General features: G+C 39.6%; 1 protein-coding gene across 2 annotated transcripts; it reads left to right on the top strand.

The window, feature by feature from the left end:
• The first annotated feature begins 925 nt into the window (after positions 1 to 925).
• Positions 926 to 20,376, top strand: synpo2a (synaptopodin 2a). 2 transcript variants are annotated; one of them, XM_072376240.1, is made up of 5 exons: positions 926 to 1,127; positions 7,523 to 7,674; positions 8,949 to 9,733; positions 11,491 to 14,417; positions 18,317 to 20,376. In XM_072376240.1, exons 1-5 carry the CDS (start codon positions 1,020 to 1,022, stop codon positions 18,899 to 18,901), a joined length of 4,557 nt encoding a protein of 1,518 aa, XP_072232341.1. In that variant the 5' UTR covers positions 926 to 1,019; the 3' UTR covers positions 18,902 to 20,376. The 2 variants fall into 2 exon arrangements, with proteins under 2 accessions (XP_072232341.1, XP_072232340.1); XM_072376239.1 differs by lacking the exon at positions 18,317 to 20,376 and having other exon boundaries at positions 11,491 to 16,169.
• Positions 20,377 to 20,601: the final 225 nt, after the last annotated feature.

Raw genomic sequence — 20,601 nt, 5'->3', positions numbered from 1 at the left:
GCAAAATTAAATTACAGTTAACCAAAATCAAGACTCCAGATATACTAAATTTTCCCTTTGTAAATAAATAAAGCAACCATGTATTTTAATTCAATGTTTTCCTTTAAAACTTGAAATTCTGCTTTATGACGAAGAGTTGAACGTCTTGCTTCTGGTTTTAGCAACGTGCTAAGAGTTACCTTGACAGGTTTACTCCTTGCGTGCGATGTACGCATGCGTGAAACCCAGGGCGTCCATACACGTCAGCACAGGGGTTGTGAGCGTGAAGGGTCCCTGCGTATTGTCGTCACCTGAGCACTGACTATAACAACATTACCAGCTACGATACAAGAAGCTTCAGGTCATATCAGAATCGATATGAAGAGCTTAACATTAGACAAAAAAGAGGAAAACAATATTAGATGTGCTCTTATTTTGGTAGAAGTTAAAGTAAAGCAACACAATAAGAGTTTAAGTGCGCAAACAATATGAAACTTTTACCACTTAGGTATTGCTATGTCAATGAAATTTTGAGATCTGACAGAATTGAAGAGGGATTTACTTTTGCATTTAAAGGCTACACAGTTAGGAAAACGTTTCTTTTTATTGTCTGTGCATGTGTTCTCAAATTAAAACATGAAGAAAAAGAGTGTGGAATATTGTATCATAATTAGAGAATGTATAGATTTGTTTCTTCTTCCTCGGAGGTAGTATGCGACTTGTCATGAAATTATTATTCTCCAGGCTGTTTATTAGATGATTGTTTATTTGATATCTTCATACATCTGAAGCCACATCCCAAGTCTCTAATGATGCAGTGTTTCATAAATCACAAGACTTCCAGAGCACCACTTGCTTTCGCCGCCTCCAGGCGTGTCCGTGCGCCGTGACGTTTTAAAAAGCGGGCTGGACTCAGAGAAAGCTCAAATGATGGGGATTACACAGTGGTGTGGTGGAGGTGGTTTTTGTGAAGTGCTGCTGCTCTGGCTGACAGTTCGATGAGCGCACTGTGGAAGTTTGGCTGAGGAGCTGTGCGCAGCATGGGCACCGGGGATTACATCTGCATAACCCTGCGTGGTGGTGCACCCTGGGGATTCACTTTAGAAGAGGGAGAGGGGGACACTTACAGACCTTTTCTCGTATCCCAGGTATCTATCTATCTATCTATCTTGTTAGTCCTCAGCGATGAGTCAAATACTTCTGAACGTTTTTATAAGTGAAATGTTTTTGTCGATCCTGCTAATCATCCACTCTGAATAATAATTATTTTAATAATCATTTGTGTTGAGAATTTTAAATTAGATCAAATGACATTTTAAAAAATCTGAAGTCTATGGCTGGAGAGAATTTATTCAGAGTGGTGCATGTGTCTGCATTTTTGTGTGCGTTGGCCGTGTTTTGGTGAGAGATTCCTCAGCACCCTTATATGGTCAAGGCTAAGAGAGTTTTTGAAGCTCAGGGCAATGTGATCTGTCATCGGTTTCAGGGGCTTCAGCCTGAAAGCAAAACATTATTTAGAATCATTTTTTATCTGAGAAGGGGAAAAGTACGTGCATGATGCCTGAATGCTAATGAAAGCAAACAAAAAGTCATCCAGGTCCAGCTGAAACTAAAACATGATCCTGCAGATATCTCTGAAAAAGAACATTCAAATGGAGGAGGGTAGGCAAATTAAGCTTGATAATGGGGCAATAAAACTTATAGGTTGAGGTTTTTATCTGCGCTTGTGCCCACTGGTAAAGCCACTTTTCTGTGTAACAGACATTGTTTTACATACTGAGGTGGTTCTTAAGGCATTTTTAATCAGTTTTTTGTGTCTTTATAAGTTTATCACAATATGACCTTCCAGGTGCCTTAAATAAGGCTACTTTCATCACTTGTTAGATAAACGTGTGAATTTGTTCAGTATATAAGAACCAATCTTTGCTGGATTAATCACATGCACCCTGTTTTCCTGAAAGGTATGGCTTTGGTCTTGTATGTGTAAAATAGTCAAATGAAAAATCAAACAAGTGGAAATAAGGAAAGGGCTAATTCAAGACTACTCTGCGGTGATGTGTATGTTTTTAGTCACTGAAAACAGTGAAGCCAGGTGCTTTTACTTTTAAAAGCTGCTGACACTCTATATATGGTGTTGTAATGCATGCTCACAAACTGCACAGATCCCTTGTCAATTTGTCATCCAAATCGTGAACATGTAAATGTTTTTCTTAAACTGCATTCCAGGGACATCAAAGGTCCACTAGAAGAAAGCTTCACCGGCTCTAAAAGCATCAATCGATCAATTCAGTGACATATGCCCAACCTGTTTCCAATAACTGCGCTTCCAACGATAAGGAAGTTTATAATTGACTTTTATGGTGATTTCTGTTGGATTATATATAATATTTGCACCTTTCTCATCGTGCAACAATCCCTTTCTCTTTAACGTAGGCGTCTGAACCAATAAGTTCATATCAGAGCTAGATGATATCAGAATGAAAACACTACATTCTGAAAAGGATTTATTGAAATGTATAAACTCAACAACTTAAAGACAAACTCTCAGAGATGAGCTAAATTCAAAATCCAATCAAAGCCAAATCATGCTCATCAACAAATACAGGCCACAATGCTGCACACTATCATGCAAAATGCTGTGCCAAAAACAACAACTTCAGCCAGATTTTCCAGGCCCCCATGCAGAGGAATGCTCCCTACTTCTAATGCCTGTTCAAATTTTAATTTTCTTGTGAAACTTCGCAGTCTAAATTTAGACCGAAATGTGGATTTTAACGTATTACAGCCTCTAAAATGTTCTCATGTGTTGCATAAGAGTCCTTCAAATACATTGGTTTTAAGTGTGGGCTTATTAAAGTGAAGTAGTCACATGTGATGCATTTGCTTCCATCTAGGACATCTGGGGGTTTCTGTCAACCTCATCTGGAAGGCATAACTTTTAACATACCTTCAAACTCTTCTTGTGGAAAGGACAGAGGGCTAGGTCTGTTCGTTAAAAGTTAAAGAAATAAACGTACCAACATCATGACAAAAACTCTTCAGTTTCGAGGCTCTCTTCTGATAGAATGCCTTTTTTTTCTTTTTTTTTTTAACAAAGCTTCTGTTGAATGTTGTGAAATCTGTTTTTTATTTCTTGAGAGAAAGTGATTGTTCAGTGCACTGACAGGCAGTACAGTGAGAGGGCACGGGGGTATCCACGCTTAAAAGGTTCTCTCCATATAAGGGAGGTTTGTTTTTCTTCTTATTTGGAGGCCTGGCCTGGATATGAAACTGATTAGGTCACTTTAGTTTTAAAGCTACAGAAACAGCAGAATACAATTTTGAACTTTTCCACAACATTCCTTAAGATGTACTTTGTGGTGTTGATATCACAGTAAACATGGAGAATATTAGTACTTGATAGATACTCTGAAAGAGAAAGTTACTACACCAACCAACCTGAGACAGATTTTGGCCTAATTACTGAGGTATTCCATCTTGGTATTTAGAACGTCAACATATATCAGGTCAGATATGGAACACTGAATAGCAAAGCAGTTTTACCTTTAATGCAAGTCTGCAAAGTTTCTAGCTTTAGAGAACTTTCCTGAGTATATAAAATGTTAAATAATCCCCATTCCATGAAATCAAATTAAAAGCTTGGGTGAATTATCCTCTTTTCCAGGATTATTATAACATTTACAGAGCCATAGAGGCCTCTTGTTGCTGATGTTTCAGCCCTAATAGCACACCATGGGAATCTTATTAAACTGTCAAGCAATCGACCGAATGCCATTGCCTCAGTCATTCAGTAGTGTTTCCTAGTGCTCTACAAGTAATTCTAAACTGAGAGTAAAGGCAATGCATGTTTTAAGTACAAGAGACCTCAGATTATAACTGTACTTGTTTTCTGCTTTTCTATTTCATAGCATCTAAAAATTCAGGCCAAAGCTCCAGCAGTTTTAACTGGATGATACTGTTGGAGTTGCAGTGGTACTAGTTGCTGGTGGTTAGTGCCACCCTAAATGAAGCCAGATGTAACTTTGATAGGACGTATCTGATGATGGTAGAAAAAGTTATTGTTCTGAAGTGCAGTGGTGTGTGGTTTTTTCTTAAAGTGCTGCAGGCATTTAGCTGGACATACTGTATTCACAGCACATTATTGCAATGATAAAAGTAAGTGGTGAGTGATATCTGTCAAATTATTTGATTACAATCGACTGTAAATAGTGTTGTTTCCCAAAAATGTGTTGCGGGTCATTGCAGCCTCTCTTGGATGTTTGACTTTTTTTGTGCTAAATCAATTTAAATATTGGTATTTTTCTTTTTTTTTTGCTGAGTATAGAAAGTATTGCTTGTTCACCTTAAATCAGAGTTTAAAGAATCTACCTGCGAGTAGAATTTAATTGAAGCATTTAGTCATTTTAATCACTATTTACATTACATCTACAATGTTAAAGTTACATTCAACGTTTCTCACAAAAGAAGTTTGTTCATTTGAGGTCTAACAAACAAACTGCCCCTTTCCCTCATGTTTTCATAGACATTTTTTAAAGATATTCTAACAGTTTAAATCTTCTGCTCTTCTGCATTTGTTGTCACATTGTGGTTACTGGCCAGCGGTGCACAGTGAAAGGGAAATTTTGTGAAACCTCAGGCATACAAAGGGGGAGTCCATTCATGAAAGTTGCTCTATAGTGCCGACAGGATACTGATGTTTAACATTACATGTCTGTATCAGCAGTTTCTGGCCTGCCAGGGGAAAAACTATTTAAGTGCTACAACAAGAGAGGAACAATGAGTGAATGTAGACATTAAATCTTCCCACATGTGTGTTACCTGCAAGGCAGCTAGAAAGTACTGTCCAAAAGTGTAAAAAACATGATTGCTCAAAGCTGTGAAAGGCAGGAACTGCCTTGAGCTACGCAGCAACACCATGCAGTCTAAAAGTTTTAGCCCGTTAAATGGATTATCTGAAAGTTGTCTGCTGCCACACAGTGTTGTTTAATCCCCCACCCACACACACACACACACATTTTATAGCTTGAATCATATTTTGGAGAGAAAAACACCTTTTATGATTTACTGACATATTTAACAGTGTGTACCTGTTATCCTCTTCAGGACAATTAGCTCCTCTTTAAAAGTTCAGCACATTTCAGACAGGATTGAGACAGTGAACTGTATCTCCTTTTCACATTACCTGACTGTGTATGTTTGAGTTACGAGGAAAGATGACAACGAACGTTTCCCCTCCTTTTTTGGAGTATGGATTGGTTGCTGAGACATTCCACACAAATCCATGCTCCCTGCAATGAGGTGTGAGTCCCGATAGACAGGCACACTGACTACCTTATTGGGCTTGTTTACACACTCGTAACTCTTAAAAACTGGAGCAAGGATAGTGTGTGTGTGTGTGGGGGGGGAGGGGGGGTTGTAAAACTTTGTGTATATAGCAAAGTAGATTCCTTATATTGTCCTGGATGTTGTTTACATTAGATGGAGAGTCACATTTATTGCACATAGTGTTTGCAAAAGTTGTGATTGTGAAGAGTTGTTATTTAACTGTAGTGTAAATCAAGAAGGAAAACTGGCGACAAAACCAAAAGCAATGGAAAATCTTATACATTATGGTTTTAGAAGGGCTTTTTTTAATCTGCTCTGCAGCTGGAGCACAAAGCAGCTTTGTCTTTTGGGATTTCTATCATTGAATGCTTGGGACATTATACATGTTCGGTCCTCGCTCTCTTCTTCACAGATAAAACATGAATTTGCAACACCATCTAGTGACAAACTGTTTTCACTGCAAGTCGCTAAAATGTTTTTCAGCATGTACAGCATCGTGATAAAGTTAATAGTCATTGTAAAGTTTATCGATTTTAGTACAGCGATCCCACAGGAATACTAGGAAAATTGTGATTTTCTGCAGCTATTCACTTTGTTTACTTCCACCAGAGAGTGCACTTGTGATTATAAGGAGCTATTTGCTGTTTACTATCATCGGCACCTTTCCATAGATTTTGTCTTATACTTTCCTTGTGACAGTAGCATATTTAGGAATCTTATCATTTTTGTGTGATGCATTGTTTAAATAAACTGGGAAATATATGCATAAATACCATGGTTGCTTTTAGTAATGTTATTACAGGAAACCGCAAAATGGCGGGTGACAGAATAACTCAGATTGCTACCTCTTGACTAAAGACAGTCATTGATTTTCTCTTACCATGGCCACTCACTCATATTTAGTGTCAGTAATTAAACTATATCGATTCTAATGTCAAAGACGAATCTCTGTAGCCACATTGATAAATCTTTAGGAGAATCAACTGGGGCGTTTTGTAATTTAAGGTACGTGACTTCGTTGTATTGAAGAAAATTGAGTTTTCTAGATTATTTTAAGGCATTTTTCTCTCATCTGATATTTTAGAGGGGAGAAAGTGAGAAGATTATGGAACTGGAAATCATATTTTCAGTCAAGTGGTTTCAAATCTCAAAATGAATCAGAGAAGTAGGCTACATATATTTAGTTCATATTTTTTAGTAAACATTTTCAAGAGCAGATATTTACAATATTTTCATAACACAAAAGACAACTCATTCCCCTAGCATAATTGGCCTTTTGTGTAGAATTTATAGGATATGTTAAATTCTCTTATTGATGAACCTTTAGGCTGCAGGAACCAATTACAAGAAAATGAAATCATCAGTCACTGGTTAACCGAGTAAAGAAGTGACCTTTAAATGGATCTGCGCTGTGCTGGCCTACAGCTATAATACACAGCAGCACAGTTGAAATTAAAGATGGAATGGATGCTGTTACGCAACACCAAACTAATATCTTACATTACAGTGTAAGCTTTTTAACACTGTAGCATGAATTATGAAAATTGTTGACCCCTATAGTAACTACATACTGTATCATTTGTGGAAATTTATGCTCATTTGATATTTCTAAAATATAAATGAATCCCTTTACATGGATTGTCATTCTGGCCTGCCTTGAACATCAAAGGGCTCTGGCGAATCCTTAGAATTATGGAAGGAGTCCCTCAACAATACACTAAGCCTTGTATTAACCTTATTTAAGTTTAAGCTATATTAAACCCACATTGTTATTATTTGCGATCTGACTTGTGTTGGGCAGTCATGTCCTTAGATTTGTTGCATCTTAAAATAATACTTATGTCATAGTAAAAATGCTTCCTTTTTTTCCTTTTTGAAACTGAAATATTGCTAAAATACTCCAGTCCTCTTTCTTAGTTTAAATGTGTTTACTTACCTGGGTATTGGTTTCTTATTTTTTTTCAGACAGCCAAAATGAAATTTTTGGCTTTGTTTCTTTGATCTTTTGACAACATTTCTCCCTCTTGGGGCATCTTCGCTGTGTCGCTGTTCTTTTTCTGAGCTTGCATCTTTCCCTTTTCTTGGAGTCACCTGCTATCGTTGACCTTATGAACCCAAGCTGCCCCTCTCACAAATAAATTCACCTATGGTGGCACAGATCCATGTGATCTCTACACATTTTCTCTCTCTATTTTCTCTACAATTTTATACTCCACAGGTAGAGGAGGGTGGTCAAGCTTCCCTGGCTGGAGTACGGGATGGTGATGAGGTGGTGTCAATCAATGGGGAGCCATGTGCTGATCTCACCCTTTTACAAGCGTTTGCACTCATTGACACATCTCTTGAGTGTCTGCAGTTACTTCTCAAAAGGTAGTTTTACATGTCAGTCATCTGCTGTGTGGTAAGAATAAAATGTTGTTCTCTAAATGTTTTTATATGCCATATTGTCATACTCATGGAATGCCATGTTTTAAACTTTGTTTTAAACTATGAAATAGTGTATGTCTTTGAGGATATACAGATAATTACAGTATGCAGCACTGTAGGTCCTTGGTGTTCAGACGAGTGATACAAACTGATAGTTGTCCCATTATATTAGCATTTAGATAGCATGTTCTTTTATGACCTGTGCCCTTTTGCACCATGCATGTGCATCTATGTCTGTATGTGTTTTAATGAGGAAATATGTGTCAGCCATGCTGGCTTTCCAGCTGGTTTAGCTGTGGTGTTACAGATTTGTATATTTCACTGCAATAAAGCTGCTGAGCTGTAACTCAGCTGGCATGGACCTTGTTTTATAGCAGATATTTTGACATGTCAAGGCAGGAAATGCAAAGGTGTATTAAACACCACTACCACTAAGATTACTAATTACACTGGTGTTCTTCTTTCTGTGACAAGACAAAATGCCTGCTGTGAAAAAAAAAGTTTTTTATATTTTGTAAATGTTTTTTGTAATGTTTTTGTATATTTGTAAAGTGTAATTTGCATATTGCTTTTCCTAAACTTGGCTGTACAAACCATACAGAAGCATACAGAACCATTTCCTCAAATTGTGGTTGTTAAAAACATACAAAGATACAACAGTTTTTCCCATTTGAGCATAAAGACTCATCTTTATATCTTCTTCTTGCATAACTCCTGTGAGATTATGACATCCTGCAATGCTCTTTCGGGCTAACCTTGAAAGTGGAAATTAGACAAAGCGATATTTAAATGTGATTACTTTCCACTTCGGTGGCCTGACCTTTTTATTAACTTGCTGCTTGAAGATCAGATCAATCTGATTGCTTTGACAGCTTATGTAGTACAGGCTGGCTTCAGTCCACTGTCATCTAGCGGACTATCTCAGTGGTTAAAATTGCATTGTTCATCAATGTTCAAAATAGATTTTTGTGAACATTCTTGAGTCTTTTAAACAAAAAAAAAAGCAAAGGAATAAATTACAGATTTAAATTTAGGTGGTTTGAAAGGAAAAAAGATTCCCATTGTGTTCAAACACTTTATTCATCTTTGAATGCACATGTCCAAAGAAATTCGCCTGTGCCTTGCAAACAGAATATAATGTATCCTACGATATGATCAATTATATTATGTAATCTTTGCTCTATCACTCATTGCTTTTTTCTGCTCTTCTCTAAAAGATACCTCTTCATCACTCCTGAGGATTGTGAATCTGAAGGGACATACTGTGGCGAGACAGCCTCTTCAGGCGAGGCTTTAGAAAGCACTACCCTTCACATCCTCTCACCAAAGCACAGGTCGCAAACCCCTAGAGAGCTGTACATGTCTGAGTGCCAAGGCAAGACCTGCTATGAGGAGCTGGACAGCGACAAAGAATTGGAATTGAGTGGAAAGAGACCCCAGCCTCTTTCCACTCATGATGATGGCGGAGGCGGTGAACTGGTTTTAAAAGAAGATGATGGGGGAGTGCAGCGGTGCTTTTCCACCAGGGACATAGTGGAGCTCCAGGTGTCCCTGTCTGAGCAAACCTTGCATGATGTGGGCTGCGCCTCTCTTGGGAGTGCTCATGGGATTGAAGGGGAACTCTCAAACAGAGAAGCAGTGGGGACAATTCTCACCACTACACCATCACACTGCATGCCATGCCCTGTCAGGCAGCCTCTCAGTCAGCATGGAGTGGTGGTCAGCTCCCCTTCTATGCTGGGGCAGGTGGAGGTAATTTTTCAGCAGCCAGCAGCATCAGGCGCAGGGAGGGGCATCCTGAGTGTGGGTGGCCCTAGGGTCAGTGAAAGCGTTGGATCCCAAAGTGAAGGAGAGGAGGGAGGAGGGCACTTCGAGGCTGATTCTAAGTCTTTTACTGTCTCATTTGAAATTCCATCAGTAGAGGGGACACCAGCTGAGGAGCAGGGTTCTGATTCTGAGGGGGATCAAGACAAACCCAACAAGCATCGGGCAAAGCACGCTAGTAAGTAACTATAAACCATTTTTATTTGTCCCAGTGAGTATTATCATGATGTGCATTGTTTTTCTGTGTGTGTGAGCTCAACAGATCTTTAAAGAGTAATTTGTGGCACTAAACAACATTTGTCAACATGTGTGCATTCCGAAGCCTGATGTACTGTGTGAGTAACCCTCAAAATAGTATTTCTCTTACGGCAGTTTGAGGAGGGTTCCCATTCCTTTGAATGAAAGCAGAAATAGTCAGATTCAAAATGTACATAGAACAGTCAACGAAACTAAATAACAACCGAAACTAATTAGATAAAGAGACATTGAACTAAGCATTTATATATGCTTATGAGATATATAAATATATATGTATATGAGAGAGTGCTGCTCCTTATAAAACATCTTAAAACTATCCATGTGAAACTGTCATGATGGTGAATATGAATACCGAGGCGTTCCTCTGAGCTGTGTGGAAGACATAAATATAACACCAGCACGCTGATGATGCCTGCAGAAGTGGCCTTTTGACAGACACCAGCATGTGCTCCCCTAAACTGTTACCTGATCCTTTCAAACTGGGTGCTTTAAGTGAGCTGAAAAAGTGAGCCTGTTGCTCACTCCCGTTGTCTCCTCAACCTTAAGGTTAGTCCTGCAGACATATTGAAAAGTTTGCCTGTTTGGGTTTTTTGCTCCAGCTTTGCATTATTGAATTGTTAGAGAGTGTCTTTGTCACATGGTGTATGTTGCTGTCTTAGGTGTTGGCTAATGTGATAGACTTTTTGTGGAGAACTTGTCAGCTTATAAACAAGGGCTTTTTAAGACCCTCTGATCCTGGTAAAACTGATTGCATGTAGGCTATTTTTCCAGCTCATGGTCTTGGCTTGATTAATGTAATAAACAACTAATTTAATGTTGTGCATTCTCTGTTAACAAATGAGAATATCAGACATGGGTCAGAGGATTTAATTGCTGCTTTATTGGTTGATGTTTTATGTGAAGCTGAATGAGCACATTGGTTTAATAGAACCACAAATGTTTAAGTAAATAGCTATATGCATATAAATAAGAATATATGCATCTTCTAAGAATATACATAATTATTTGTTATGTTCTGACATCAGTCATTTGCTTTTTTAACAATCTGTTGCATGCTTGGGCAAGTTCAAAGACAGTACATGAGGTAATAATAGTTTATTGTGATCTACGTTTGCGCTCCTTCTGTAAGCACTAGATATAGTTTGAAACCATGTTTTACAGAATGTCATCATCAGTGTCATGTTACGAGCTGAAATTAATTGCTTTCTCGGTTGTCCTTGTTTCAGAACTGAAGTGTATTCCCTTTCACCTTGAGAAACTTTTCAAATGAGCGCAACACTAAGATAATATTTCAATGGTAAAATATACATGAGACAAAAAAAGCTTTCATGACTTGAAGTCATTTCAATAACTAAATTTCAATCACTGATGCAGATGCAGTTTTCAAGTACCACCTTAAACCTTTCCTAGATTTATTTATCAAAGAGATAAAAAGTGCAAATAGAACCTTTATTAATTTAGGCCTGGTGTGCAGTAAGCTCTTTTAATATATTTTATTCTTTCATTATTCAAGCAATTTTAATGTTTTATTGTTTTATTACTTTACTGTAAGGTAATAGTAGCCAAAATTTCAAGATAAATTCTTTAAAAAAACACTTTAAAAAAAAGTTCATTCAATGTTTTACCCTTTTCTTAACTCATTCTAAGCTCAGAACTTTATTTTTCTTCTCTATACAGGGCTCAGGCGTAATGAGAGTCTGACTGAGAAACAGGTGAAGGAGGCCAAGTCCAAATGTAAGCGTATTGCTCTACTTCTTACGGCTGCACCACCGAACCCCAATAACAAGGGGGTATTGATGTTCAAGAAACATCGTCAGAGGGCCAAGAAATACACACTCGTGAGCTACGGCACGGGAGAAGACGAACCAGAGTACAGCGACGAAGAAGACGAGTCAAACAGTGACGACAAACAAGAAATAGCAACTGGTGAATTTACCTTTTTGGCTTCTATCGATTCTGAGGCAGACAAGCCTTTTCTCACTGATGCCACAAGTTGCAAAGGGGCACTAACTTTTAAGCTGGACAAGAGTCTCTGTGAAATTGAGAGAAACTTAAACAACCAAGGAGAGATGGAATGTTTGCCTGAAACTAAAGGCAAGGGTGCCCTAATGTTTGCTCAACGGCGACACAGAATGGATGAGATTTCCGCTGAACATGAGGAGCTGAGACGCCAAGGGATACCAGTTGAAGGGGTGCAGGAGACAGAGAAAAAGGTAATGGAGCAGTCATATGTGCAATCTACAATGGACGGCCATGCTTACATGGATGTAAATATGCACCAACAAAGCCAACAACAGTATCAGCAATATCAAGAACAACAATACTATGAGCAACAACAACAATATCAACAGTATCAGCAGCAGCAGCAGTATGAACAAAGGCAGTACCAACAACAGCAAATGTATCAGCAACAGCAAGAATATCATCAAGAGCAACAACAGCAAATGCAGCACTATACTACAAATATCAATGGCATGGAACAGCACCAAACCAATGAAATCCAGAGTTCTTTCAGCAATCGTACAGCAAAGCCTTTCACAACAGAGAACATGACAGTAACTCCTTATTCTCATGCAGTGAGTGGGACCAATCAAGATGCTATGGGTCAAGGGGAGCAGATAGCTTCCCGTGATGAGCGGATTTCTACTCCTGCAATTAAGACAGGCATTCTGTTGGATACAAGGAGAAGAAATACTGGCAAGCCTATGTTCACATTTAAAGAGGCCCCCAAAATATCCCCAAACCCAGCTTTGCTAAACCTCCTCAACAGAAGTGATAAAAAATTGGGTTTTGAGTCAGGACCCGAGGAAGACTACCTTAGCCTTGGGGCTGAAGCTTGCAATTTCCTCCAGTCTCAACGAGTTAAACCCAAGATTCCTCCACCAGTTGCCCCAAAGCCTATGATCAACCCCAGCTCTCTTCCTTGGTCACCACAGACAGAAGCAGCCAACCAGGACATGCCTCAGTGTGCTGAAAATAGCCTGTCCACACCTGCTGTTGCCCCCGCTGCAGAGACTGCCCCTACTCTAGAACTAGAGCCAATGCCTGCACCTGCCTCTGAGCCTTCTCCCCCTCCTGTCCCCAAGGAGACTCCTGTGAACCCCAACACAGCAGAACCGCATACATGGACTCTCCAGGAGCCACGATCTCAACAGCAGCCTCTTCAAGCGACAGCTCAGGAAGCAAATGTTCAGATGAATTCTTCTCATCAGGCTGAGTCCTCCCATCTGACCACCTGGGGTGCAGCACAAACACAAGCTCAACAGCAGGTATCCTCCAGTTCTTGGCATCCAGCTCAGGTGCAGCCCCAAGACCCACCTCCAAGTCAGTCCCCACCACAGCCACCATGGGTTACACGTCAGCCTATTCAGAATCAAGCACAACCTCAACCCAGCATAAATACTTGGACCCCTCAAAGTCAGCCATCCTGGACTCAGCCTCAAGAGCAAGCACAAGGCCAGACACATGCTCAGCCACCCTGGGCCCAGCCTCAAGAGCAACCACAGGCTCAACCACAGGTTCAACCAACCTGGGTTCACTCAAATGAACAGCCACACCTACAGCAAATACAGCCTACCTGGGGTCAAGCCCAACAACCAGTGCAGCCAAAACCCCAAAGCCAGTGGCCACTGCAGTCACAAATGGACTCTCAGCAGCAGCCACCATGGGTGCATCAACCTCCGAAAACATCCCAAGTACAACCTCCTTGGGTTCAACAGGTTCAGCCAGAATCCCAGCCACAACCCCCATGGATTCAGCAACCACAACATCAAGCTTTGCAACCAACATGGCCACAGGCCCAAGCACCAGGTCAATCTCAACCACCCTGGGTCTCAGCTCAGCCTCAACAACAACCTAATGCATGGGACCCCTCACAAGGTCAAGCCCAAGCTCAGCCACCCTGGAGCCATGTAGCACAACCACAATCACAAGCACAGCCTCAAGCTAATCTCAACCCATGGGCACCAGTGACTGTCCAGGCCCAGTCCAAACCCTCTTGGGTTCAGCATCCTTCAGAACATGGTCAGAACCAGATGATTTCTTGGAACCAGGAGCAAAATCAGGCTCAACATGAACCACCTTGGGCTCAGTCAGCTCCACCCCAGCCCACACAGCAGTCAAACTGGCAACAGCCAACTTCAAACACTCCACCACAACAACAAGAAGTAAATACATGGCCTTCAACTCAGGCACAGCCTCAGACACCTGTCACCACCTGGACACCACAGTCACAACATACACCTGTGAATGTTTCTGCATCTATAGTAAACACACATCCATCTCCTAAACCCTGGCATCCACCACAAAATCCACCTCAAAACCAGATTCCTCCTCCTCCGCCTCGGCGAATGCACTCTTTCACTGTTGGTCAAAGATCTTCATCGCCTATCAACCCAATGGCCACTGTCTTAAATCCTAAAGCATCCCCCGGTCCAGCTTTTGAGATGCCAGTCGTCAAAGGAAAAGGAGCTGACATGTTCGCCAAGAGGCAGTCTCGTATGGAGAAGTTTGTTGTGGACTCTGAGACCGTGGAAGCAAACAAGGCAAGCCGGTCAACATCACCAGCTGCTTCCTTACCGAATGAATGGAAATATACTTCCAATGTACGTGCTCCACCCCCACTGGCATATAATCCTATTCAGTCTCCATCTTATCCCCCCGCAGCATCAAAGCAGCCTCCTTCGAGTAGTCCTTCAACCAAAGGAAAGAAAAAAGACCAAGGGAAACAGAAGCCTGCCCCTAAACCTCTCAATGTTATAGATGTTATGAAGCATCAACCTTATCAGTTAGATTCCTCACTCTTTATCTTTGGCCAAGGAGCAGAGGCTGTAAAGCCCCCTCCACAAAAGCCCAGTTGTTCACCACCTAATCCACCCACTGATAACCAACCAATTAGATATGAGCAGGTAGCCCCTATCCAGCAAACTGGACCTTTTAGTGCCCCATATCCCCAACAAGCCTATGGGGTGCCTATGCAGCCTGTAATGCATGATGGCCACTATCAGCAAACTCAAGCTAATGTTTATCCTTATCAGCAGCCTCCAGGTGGTCCATACCAACAAGAATATAACCAAATGTATCATCAACCTGTCCCACCAGTTTTTCATCCCCAAGCCCCCCAGTCTTTAAACCCTACCTATCAACAGCCACTACAGGCTGCTTACCAGCCAGCCAATAGCCCTCCCTATCTGGCAACTCCCTCTGTGCCTTATGAGCCTCAACCTACTGGAAGCTACATTGCTCCCAGTTTCTCCATGGCTGCTCGGCCTGAATCTGTATCCGGTGGCAGCACTATGGCTGCTCCTAAGCCTAAGTTTACAGCAAACAAGAGCTCAGCTCAAGTGTGGAAACCTAATACAGTTGAAAAAGAGTGATTCTCATAGAATTATTTTAGGCTTATTGCGTGCTTGGATCAGAGCCTTTGGGCTCTTGTAATACACTGCCAAGTGGAATATGTTGACCACATATTGTACACTTGCCTTTATAACGACTATCTTCACCTCACCTGCTCTTAATATTTTCATAGAGCTGAGCTTGATGGTTTACACATTTTCAGAACTAATTTGAAAGGCATCATTAGGAATGTAAGAATAAGAACAGGCTGTAAGTTAGATTCATAGAAGTAAAAATATCTCTTTTTGTATAAATGGCAAAAAGTTGGGATTTTTATTAACAATTTGTGTAAATGATTAAAGGATGACAGTATAAGAATGTAGGGAAGCGGTAAGGTCAGCATAAAATTAAAGAAAAGCTGAGAGAAATGGAGAAATCAGAGTGAACAGTTTCAGATGGTGAAAGAAAGAACATTATTTTTGAAAATAAGTCATGCTAAATGGTTCTAATTATAGGATAAACAAATAAATAGATGAAAAAAGTAAAAAATACAATCAAAGTAATGGAGGGGGATGTGTGAGCAAAGGGTGGAGTTTGTGGGGTGTAATGATATGGCTAAATCTGCAGTGTCAGGGATTTTACGTTCAGACATTATGTAATAACTCTGGAGTTTAAGGCCACTTTCAGGTCATAGAATACAGCTATTTCCTTTGTTATAATGAACAAAGGCTTGGTTAAACATAACATTTTTGATTATAAATGTAGTTTTTTTTTCCTTTAGTGTTTTTCTCCAGTTTCTTTTACATAGAACCTACCCAAGTGAGTTAGTTTTATTTTAGGCCTTTCATCAGCTGTTGCATCACATTCAATACTATTTTCAACCTGCCTCATGAGAGGATCAGTTCTGAGTCTCACCGAGTAGGCTTAGATTTCAACTAAAGCCAAAGAAAGTTGCTGTTTCAGACCTTTGTCATGTTTTTTTTTTTCATGCATCTTCAGACATTGTTTGATATATATATATATATATATAGATGTATATATATATAAATGAATAAGAACACATCATAAATTATATACAAATGAGAAACACTGATAGAGTTACCAGCAAAATAATGACCACAAATGTATTTTTGGCATAGGGCTGCTTTTTTCCTTCATATTCTTTTCTTTTTCCTTTTTCTTGCTGTGTTTTTCTTCTTTGTGCACTTTCTGTATCAATCACTGCAGTGCCATTAAACTGTATTTTATCCTTGTTCGGTTTCCTTTCCTTTTTCTTTGGATCATACTTTTATGTTTGCTTCAATGTTTACTGTCTTTTCTGTTAATCTTCACTTTTCCGACTGTACAACAAATGCAGTTGTTTATAACAACCAAAAACAAAAGGGGACTCAGTTTTAAGCAGTTCATCAAACTATAATGTGAACCCTAAAAAGAGCTTGGTTAGTATCAGCTAAATTTGTCTCATTATCCAAATAACCTGCTTTTTTAAGAGTTTAGGTGAATGCTTAGAAAGCACATTCCTGCTACTACATTCAACTACGTGATGATGCATATCTGAAGGATATTATTAGACTGGGGACTTCACTGTGATCTCATGGGGTAATTCTGGACGTAAAATGAACAGGCTGCTGTTGAAATGTATTTGCACATTGCATCATGCTGCCACAGTTGTATGTAGTTAAGGATCCACATGCAGACTCACAGGCAGGCAGCTGTAAATTCACTTTAAAAACTTTCTGAAAATGACAAAAACTATGGGTCAAGGTCAAGTATAATTACATAGCACATTTAAAAACAACAGGATTCGGCCAAAGTGCTTTACAGTCATAAACAAGGTAATAAAATGATAAATAAGAAGGAGCAAGGAGTTGCAGGAGCAAGAAATCCAACAAAGTCTACTTAACTCAAAATCTAAAAAGGCAGCATAATTATCTGGCCTACATCTCTCTGAAATACTGTCTTACATTTTAATGCTTTTTCTTTATATATATATATATATATATATATTTATATGAAGACAACAAAAACTTCATTCTATGTTTGAAACCCACTTATTAATATTTCAGCTACATTGTTAAATTCATGTGACAATAATGCGATTTAATTCTAGTCATCTAGTGCCGTATTGTATTCTAAGTTGTACCAAACGTTTAATCAGCATAAGACCAGACAGATGGCCAGAGGATAGCTCATATAACTCTAATGTTATTGTACACTGATTGAAATAAAGAAAAAACTTAGCTTTATAGTAAATCTACGTTGTGTATTTTGAACATCGCTCTCAGATTAAATGGGTGATGTACAATTATGTACGTCAGCTCTTTAGGCCTGCTCTACTCCATTTCTTAGATGCAATATGTTAAGATTAGAAAATTCAAAAATGGATAGGACTGTTCAATTATTTTATCCCCGAGAGACACCGTTTTGAGTTTTCATGATATTTAATTCGTATTTAATTCCTTGTTTGATTTTCATACGACTGCACTTTCCATCATCTTTTCATCTGTCATTTTTTGCTAACTTTTTCTGACCTGCCGATTGTACACTTCTCTCACCAGAGGATGGCAGCACTGCCCTTTCTGTGTGTGCTGTACTCAAAAGAACACATTGTAATTGTCCAGTCAGAGACCATCAATAACACAGTTGGTTTTTTTTAACTCCATATAAGCCTTGGTTTTCTGGATAAATAAGGGAAAACTCGGGTATCAAACATTTGGAAGTCAGGAGTATATTGTTGTTGTCTATAGAACGAGATCCAGAGAAAACAAGCCGAATGGGGCTTGTTTATGAACTCTCATGAGTCAGACATTCTAAGAAATAAGAGCTCAGACCACTCTGTTTGGATGAATTCTAAAGCGCTGGGTTAAAGAGGCTTACTGTGGAATAGATGACTAACTCTAGAAAAATATTCAAGAATTACAAGTTGCATAAACTTTAGTGCTTCTGAAGTTAATTTATTTTGCTTGGTATTTGAAATTTTATCATGCATTTGTATATTCATACTCAAAGAAAATAAAACAGCATATTTTAAATAATGAAAAACAGCACTTAAAAAAATTTTGTTTACAAAGAACTACTCAGTTGACCGTGTTTCCTAAGCCGATTTGCAAGTCAGCCAAACAAAAATGAGCCCTTACTAAAATAAACATGTCTGGATCCTTCTTTACAGGCATTTGGCAGGAGCTACTCCCTTTCTCCACCAGCCAGGGTACTATCCACAGGCCAGAAATCAGCTTCTGCTTCTTCTTCTCCCAAGGCTCCAACCCGAGCCTTCACAGCTCCCCCAGCAAAGCAGACACCCTGGCTGGAAAAAGGCTTCAAACCCCTCACCCCCTGGGAGGCTGCCTCCCGGCATCCCCTGGGCCTGGTAGACGAGGCATTTTCTTTTCAGAATCTCCAGCAATCTCTCGTTTCAAATGTTCACTTGGCAGCCCAGCGTAAAATGCTTCCCGAGGTGCCAGCAGAGTGGAGGGCCAGGGTTTCTTACCAAGCCCCGCAGAAAATAAGCAGCCAGACTTGGAGCCGAAGCCAAAGTCAGAGTCGAGCTCCACTTCCATCGTTCATGCCCCCAACAAGGAGCCCTGTTTCCTCTCCTGTCAGGAATCAGGCTGGTTACAGGTCCCTGCCCAGACAGTGGCAGCCTCAGAAGTATGTGGCAGAGGCACACCTGAGGCCCTCGGCATCTTTGTCTGAGTGGAACAAGCAACCTTACAAGTCTGTGTACACCAGCAACATCTATAGTTGGAGGCGATAGGATACAGCTCAGTCCATGGGTTAATGAGGAAAATCCTATTTCTCTTAGATCCCCCAACACATTAATCTGCAGTTAGAACATTTCTTTTAACTGATCAGTAGCATAAAACAATAGAATTTAAGGAAAACAAGCTTATTTCTGCTTGGAGCTTAGGAAAGATAGTTGGAGTTCTGTTTTTTCTTTTCCATATTATAAACAGCATTGCCCTGTTTTGCTGTCATATTTAGTTCAAGGTTTTAGATGTATTAATTTACTTTGCATGCAATGGTCACGTGAGAAAAAGGTTATCTAGCTCAACAATTTATGTGAACTTAAAAATATTAGGGACATAGGTGAAAATTTTCTAGATTGGTTAACACACTGAAGGGGTCTATGGTAGTACGTTCAGTGAGGAAATTTATATGTGTTTAGAGTGGATGTGACTGTGAATGACATCCATCAGCTATGCATCTTCTGTATCCCATCAAAAGTCACTGGAGCTGTGAATTTTGGAAAGGATGTGATCAGTTGTGCATTACCAGTCTACCTAGTGGTAACTGTAGCTGCTTTCTGGAGAACCTGAGAAGAAAATCAGTATGAACCTGTTTATTTCTCTGACGCCATAATTCGGTGAAATATTGCTCACAACAAGTTTTAAGAAACTTTTGTTGAGCTGTCACCTATGCATGCAACTCTTTTTAGGGTGAGTTTTTCTTATAATGTATATTTTTTTAAATCACCCTGTTTTATGAAAGAAATGCGGATGCTGAGGAAGAAAAAGACCATCACGTGATAAGGTACAAGTTAAGATTGTTTCTTTATTGCTTTGGAGATTGTGGATTTTGCAGTTTATCCTGGTTTGCATCTGGCATGCTGTTTCTTGGCATCATTGCATTTTTTTTTTGCTTGGTTATTCTATGTTCATCTATGGAAGATGGGATTTGGGATAACATGGGAAAGCATTTAGTGGTGCAAAAGAATAAAACGCTTTAAACTTGGAGAAAGGTCAGCACTATATCTCAACATGTTGCGGGCGGACATGTTTTGTAATCTCTCATAAGTGAGCTTACTTACCTGCATTTTCATTATTGCATTAACATGTGGCCACTCTATTTTATGAAAGGAAGAGATGGTTGAAATTTCCAACACCTCTGTTTGGTTACCAGGAAAAAGATAGGTGAATTGTTGCTTTAGAGTACACTGTAAATTATAGCATTCAGACGGATAATGGAGTTTAGTTTGGCAGTGAAAGTTGACAGGTAAACATTAACAAATCCAACAAAAATGGTTGTTTTGGTACATGGAAGGTTTGCTGGGAGTAAAAAAGTTGCATACAGTATGTCACTGGTTTGAGAGTTATATATGGTTTCGGCTTTTGCTAGAATGTAATCCTAACTGAAGCTTGGTTGTTTTGTTTTTTTTGTCCACAGGGTGTGCATAATGTCTTAATCTGATTCTCACCAAGAAATTCACAAACATAAATAAGATTCATCACACTGCATTGTGTTGAACTGGCTCATTTGACGACCTTATGTGCTGTAGCATATCTGTGACAATTTCCATGTACTGCTTCTAGTCAAACAACACATATTGGGATTTAATCTCTGCTTCAAAGTCATTAAGACATTGATTCACCTTCAGCATTTCACAAAATAAACACCACTAAATACTACAGTATCTCAAACCACACTGTGTGTTTGTGTTTTCTACTGCAAGCTTGG

The sequence above is a fragment of the Leuresthes tenuis genome, unplaced genomic scaffold, assembly GCF_036924035.1.
Source record: "Leuresthes tenuis unplaced genomic scaffold, fLeuTen1.0.hap1 SCAF_22, whole genome shotgun sequence".
In the NCBI taxonomy this organism is placed as follows: Eukaryota; Metazoa; Chordata; class Actinopteri; order Atheriniformes; family Atherinopsidae; genus Leuresthes; species Leuresthes tenuis.
The sequence above is the reverse complement of the archived record's forward strand: the minus strand, read 5'-3'. Positions and strand labels throughout refer to the sequence as shown.